Source organism: Meriones unguiculatus, chromosome 1 (assembly GCF_030254825.1).
Source record: "Meriones unguiculatus strain TT.TT164.6M chromosome 1, Bangor_MerUng_6.1, whole genome shotgun sequence".
In the NCBI taxonomy this organism is placed as follows: domain Eukaryota; kingdom Metazoa; phylum Chordata; class Mammalia; order Rodentia; family Muridae; genus Meriones; species Meriones unguiculatus.
This window is the reverse complement of record NC_083349.1, coordinates 173,311,228-173,317,489: the sequence shown is the minus strand read 5'-3', so window position 1 is coordinate 173,317,489 and position 6,262 is coordinate 173,311,228. Positions and strand designations below refer to the sequence as shown.

At 40.4% G+C, this 6,262-nt stretch overlaps 1 protein-coding gene across 1 annotated transcript; it reads left to right on the top strand.

Annotated features, from left to right (window-relative positions):
- The first annotated feature begins 276 nt into the window (after positions 1 to 276).
- On the top strand, positions 277 to 1,676 carry LOC110544137 (prostate and testis expressed protein 3-like). Its single transcript, XM_021630242.2, has 3 exons — positions 277 to 328; positions 974 to 1,102; positions 1,428 to 1,676. Exons 1-3 carry the CDS (start codon positions 277 to 279, stop codon positions 1,574 to 1,576), a joined length of 330 nt encoding a protein of 109 aa, XP_021485917.2. The 3' UTR covers positions 1,577 to 1,676.
- Positions 1,677 to 6,262: the final 4,586 nt, after the last annotated feature.

Here is a 6,262-nt window from a genome sequence, read left to right as displayed (position 1 = left end):
CTAGTGGTGAGATTATTTCTTCGGTCGTTTATAGCTTTGGCAACCTAAAACTAGAAATCTGAGGAGGAACAAGGAAAGAAATAATATGTCATGGAAGAAAGATCAGGAAAATTGCCAGATTATCATCACTTAAATTGGAAGCTGGTTTTGCCTTTCTTGTTCTTATTGGCCAATGAAGAAAGTTATAAAAATAGTGGGCTACTTAGCAGGCCATGATAAATCATCATCCAGCTCATTTTTATTTCCAGACCTGCTGCAATAGTTAGCAGCTCATCAATGGGAAATTTACAGGAACTGGGCATTGTTCTGCTATTCTGCATGCAAACTGGTAAGTACTAGAAGACTGGTCTCATAGCAGCTATGGGGTCAACTTAGTTTGAACCCTGACATAGTTTTAGTAAACCCTTTTTTTTTAACATATTCTTGGGACTATGGGAGTAAACTGGACTTCTGAGGAATAATGTCTAGTTTCACAAAAAGAGAAGCTTCAGTCCTGGCCACAAGACTTGCTTTTCCTTGGACAGATTTTTCCTTAACCTAGTCTTCACTAGAGCCCTAACATGACCTCTGTGTCTTCTATATTCCCTAGGTTAGCATTTAATCTGTAGAGTGAGGAATTTGCAGTCACCTGAGGACTGTTAGCTAATCTGAAACTAGAATTTAGCCCCAACTCTGGCAATTCAGGGGAAGCTCTGTATGCTTCCTTCTGCTTACCGTAACTATAGAAAGGCAGAAAAGGAACCAAGAGCAGTGTGGTGATGTGTAGTATCCTCAGTCTCCCTGCTTGCCATTTCTGTGCTTGGTGTCTACAGAGAGAGGATTGGATCATCTGTTTGTCTTGTCTTGTCTTGTTTATGGATTAAAACATGCTGCTGCCTATCTATAAGACAAAACCTTCATGAAGTCAAGCTGCCTGGGAGTCTAAATGTTTCCCTTCTTTTCTCAGCACAGTCTTTCTCTTTATTGATTGCAGCTTTAGCTCTCAGGTGTAGAGAATGTACATCCTATTTATATCAAGAATGTAGACATAAAGTAAGAACATGTATTGCAGAAGACGATGAATCTTGTATGACTACTAGACTCTGGCTTCTACCGTTCAAAGGTAAGTAGTGTGCTCACTTAATGTGGGAGGAGCCAACGACCATGCCTCTTTTTCCTCAGGGCTCAGATTCATTCCCATGACAAGGCAGTCGAGCATAAGATCTCCATAGAGCCTGGAATCCAGCAGGTGTTTACCAAGTGCTTTGTGCTTACTTCCTTGAGAGGGAACAGTCACTGTTTGCTTCAATATCTATAGTGACAAGCCAGTGTGGGAGAAAACGATGTTATAGAGAAATACTTTGTCATTTAACATACTTCGCTTTTACTTGGATTTGTGGTTTCCTTCATTCAAAACTATATATTGAATCTATTTTTATCTCCCACAGTAAATGAGCCAGAGGATGGATATTCTAAGTGCCAGAAAAACTGTACAAGAGATGATTATAACTACGATGATCATGCCGTATTGATATCCTGTTGTGATACATATGACTTTTGCAATGATATCAGTGTGCCAATTGATGAATGGTATTGAAGAACCTTCAGATTATTTTATGGCTTCCTCATGTCTTCCTCATCTTCTTTCTAACTTAAATTTCTATTTCAATTTCATTTTTACTTTAGACTAAAGACTTCCCCACCATCAGAAATTTGTGTCACTGAATCTGGCCTCATGATAGTCTGAGTGACTATACATCTCACTTCTTTTTTTTTTTTTTTTTTTTCAATGCAGTTTATTCAGGAACCTTGAACAATCATCTGACCCTGGGTAAAGCCAGCCCACTTTAAATAGCCTCTGGGTAGCCAACCTCAGCATGCCACGTGGGCAATGCAGATAGGTCCACATACATGGAAGCAAGCCAGATCTTCAGCCTTAGCCAAATGTGGAATTCTTTGTGACAGAGAGCACTCACCATCGGGAAGGTGGAAGGCAGAAACCAGCTCCATCTTTCAGGCGCGGCATTACGCAGCTCTCTACAGTTCCCCCTTTTTGTTTTAGACGCATCAGGCAAGAGTAGAGGTCTGATCTCTGATATTAGAAATAAATTGGGACTTTGTACTGATGTTCATTTAGGTGTCATCCACCCAAAGAGCATCAGACCCGTCCGATACCTTTTTCTCAGAGGCGGGACCTGGGGCATCAACCCGCATGCAATCAGACATGCTCTTCTCTGGGTCCAAAGCAGCTGACCCTGAGTGCAGTGATTAGACTCACATCCTGGCTTTTTATGGTAGCCAACCATGCTTGGGGAGACTGTCCTGCTTCAATGGCTGTAAAGGCCTGAATGGTCATGGCTGCATTACACTGTTGTGAGACTCTAATCTTGCATATATACCACAGGCAAACCAAGGTGACCAACACCAGAAGGCCTGCTAACGCTCCCATGCCCGCCCATTCCTTCAGATGATTCATGGCTGAAGCAATCCATGATGATAATCCTGTGGCTAGTCCTGCGTCCACTCTGATAGAATTTACCATGACAATGGCCACTCTCAGCTGCTCCATTGTAGTATCGAATTCTCCAGTCCAATTACCTAAAATATAGCTAGACAATTGTTTAGACAGATTTGCAGCACAGGGAAAATTCTCATGTTGTATGCTAGTGACTCAAAGTCCAGCATACTTTCATTGACAGCCAAGTTGAGTGATTTGCCATAGGGTATCAATTTGCTCCTGCACAAGGTCAATCCTCTGATTGAACACCATCAAACCTCCTTATAGTTGAGCATTAATTCCTTTTTGTACATCTAAGGCATGAGCTACATTGGCTAAAAGGTTATTCAGGGTCTGAGCAGTCTGCCCAGTATGACTCATGGCTAATGCCGTGGTGGTAGCTCCAACTGCCGCCAATGAGATGGCAGTAATAATGGCAGCTGTAATTCCAAGATCCCTTTTCTGTCTGAAGAGAGTCATAGCGTGAGGGCATCAACGGGCACAGGCACCCAGCAAGGCATGCGAGTAACCAGCTAGCTCTTACTCTTTCCCTTTAAACCAATATAGACACAGATGACCATTGCTTTCAATAAACTCTGTCACTGCCCCCAAGAAGGGATGGTCCCATCGAAGATGAGAAAAAGGAACCTTCACCAGTGCAGAGCATGAAAACAGCTGCTGACTATGATAAGCAGACTTCATACATGTGCTTAAGAACCAAAGACTCACCATACAATGTCTCCATTAAAATGGAAGAAGGTAGACTACAAGGGGAAACATGATGTATATTGCAGTGAGAGTGAGGAATATCAGCTATATTAGTTGTTTGGGACCAGATCCTGGAGAATATATTCATGTGTATGATTTTTAATTTTCCTTCTTTCTTTTTTAACAGTTTGTCCTCTGATGCATGCACAGCTGTAAAACATTTTATACAGTTGACAGAACAGGCATTAAATCATCTGTTTCTGAAACCTAAAGCTTTCATACCAACTATGATGTTTATTATACTGTAATTAAAGCTCCACATTTAATTAATGCTTATGGCTTGGGAGGATGGTCCAATATCAATCCCAGTATGAAAATCAGCAGGGAATATAGAGTTGATTCTCCTCACTATGAAATTTGCTTTGTCATGTATTGTTACCTCTTAAAAGTTGTTTTGATATCCCTAAGTGGGAAATTATGGTGGATATCCACTCATTTCCTACAAAATATTTTGTTTTCTTCTCCTTCCTCAATACCTCCATGTCATGCCAGATATTACATTTCATCCCAGACATTTTCTATGTGCTCTGAGAACAACTGAATCAAATAGCTAGCATTTGGTTGAGACCCTTCTGTAGAGATTTTCTGAAATTTGTTCTGGGGAGACTGAATGACCATAATTTGCAAGAGCCATATTTTACAAATAAAGAAAGGCATCTAGAAAACATTTCCCTGAGTGAAAGTGGGATGGAGAAAACCATAGGTACAAGGTCGGAGCACCAAGAATGATCTGAATGGAAGATATCCATGTATTGTTTGTTCTTATTTTAGTGTTGACAATAAATCAACTACATAATTTGTTGGTTTTTGAAAGATGTTCTTTCCTGAGCAATCTGATGCTTTCTTTTCTCCTGGAAGCCTCTGTGTTTTAAAATTGTTATAGTTCCTTTGACAGCATAGAAGCTGCAGATAATTGCTCTAATATTGGCTGAACACACACTCCAGAATCCTGAAATGACCTTTGAAAATAGCACTCCAATCTAGACACAATTCAGTCGGTTCCAGGATCAACATCCTACTTATGCCACAGCTATTTTCACAAAGGCAGAGCTGTCCTGTTTACTTTTTTGTTGACTAGACACACAAGATAAAAATATCTGAAAAGATGAACCTTAGTAGAGAAAATACCTTCTCAACATTCCTACATAGCTTCTGATTTACTTTTAGTCTCCAGATTCCAGCCCTTCAAGAAAGAGAAATGGAGAAAGCTACTAGATCATCCATCAGGGTTCTCATTTTACTCTGATTTCTTTTCTTTCTTCCTTTTTTTAAGGTTTTATAAATATTTATTTTTTAATTTTTTTGCTATTTATTCATTTTATATCCCAATTGTAGCCACCTCACTCAACAACTTAGTCCCACCCTTCCACCCTCTTCCACCAATCCCCTTCTCCTATTTCTCTAAAGGGGGAAGTCCTCCTACACTGCCATCTGATCCTAGCTTATAAAGTCTCATCGGAACTGCCAGGATCCTTTTCCTCTATGGGCTAGCAAGGCTGCATCACCAGGGGGAAGTGATCAAAGAGCAGGTAGCCAACTTCATGTCAGAGACAGCCCCTGCTCCCCTTACTTGGGAACCCACATGGAGACTGAGCTGTCTATGGGCTAATCTGAGCAGGCTGTCCAGGTCCTCTCCATGCATGGTCCTTGGTTGGTGCATCAGTCTCTTCAGGCCTCCTTGAGCCCAGAATTTTTGGTGTCATTAGTCTCCTTGTGGAGCTCCTGTACCCTCGGGGTCTTTCTATTCCCCTGTCTTTCACAAGATACCATACACTCTGCTCAAAGTTGGGTTGTGATTCTCAGCATCTTTCTCGAACCCCTATTGGATAGAGCCTTTCAGGGAATCTCTATGGTAGGCTCGTTTCTTTCTCCCTCTCTTCCACCACTTCCACAATGTCCTGTTTGCCATTCTGAATGAGACTGAAGCATTTAGGGTCCTCCTTGTTGTTTACCTTATTTAGGTTTGTAGATTTTAGTATGGTTTTCCTATATTATATGGCTAATATCCACTTATAAGTGAGCATATACCATGTGTGTCTTTCTAAGTCTGAGTTACTTCATCCAGGATGATCTTTTCTAGTTCCACCCATTTCCTTGCAAATTTCATGATTTCCTTGTTTTTAATAGCTAAGTAGTATTCCATTGTGTAAATATCCCATAATTTCTTTATACATTCTTCTCTTGAGGGACATCTAAGTTGTTTCCAGATTCCAGCTACTACAAATAAAGCTGCTATGAACATAGTTGAGCAAATGTCCTTGTAGAATGGTGGAGCATTATTAGGGTATATGACCATGAGTTTTACAGCTGGATCTTGAGGTAGGGCTATTCCCAGTTTGCTGAGAAAATACCAGAAAGCACTCAAAGTGGTTATACAAGTTTGCACTCCCACCAGCAGTGGAGGAGGGTTCCCCTTTCTCCACATCCTCTCCAGCATGTGTTGTCACTTGAGTTTTTAATCTTAGCCATTCTGATTGGTGTAAGAGGAATCTCAGTGTCATTTTGACTTGCAATTCCTTGATGACTAAGGGTGTTGAGCATTTCTTTAAGTGTTTCTCTGCCATTAAATATTTCTCTGTTGAGAATTTTCTATGTAGCTCTGTACCCGAGTTTTTAATTGGATTATTTGGTTTGTTGGTATCTAATTTCTTGAGTTCTTTATATATTATGGATGTTAGCACTCTGTCAGATGTAGGGTTAGTGAAGATCTTTCCTAGTCTGCAGACTGTTGTTTTGTTTGGTTGATAGTTCCTTTGCTTTACAGAAGATTTTCAGTTTCATGAAGTCCCTTTTATTTATTGTTGATCTTAAAGCCTGAGCTGTTGGTGTTCTGTTCAGGAAGTTCTCTCCTGTGCCAATGTGTTCAAGGCTTTTCCTCACTTTTTCTTAGAACAGATTTAGTGTTTCTGGTTTTATGTTGAAATCTTTGATCCACTTGGACATTAATTTGGTGCAGGGAGATAGAAATGGGTCTATTTGCATTTTTTCTACATATGGAAATACAGTTAGACCAGCACC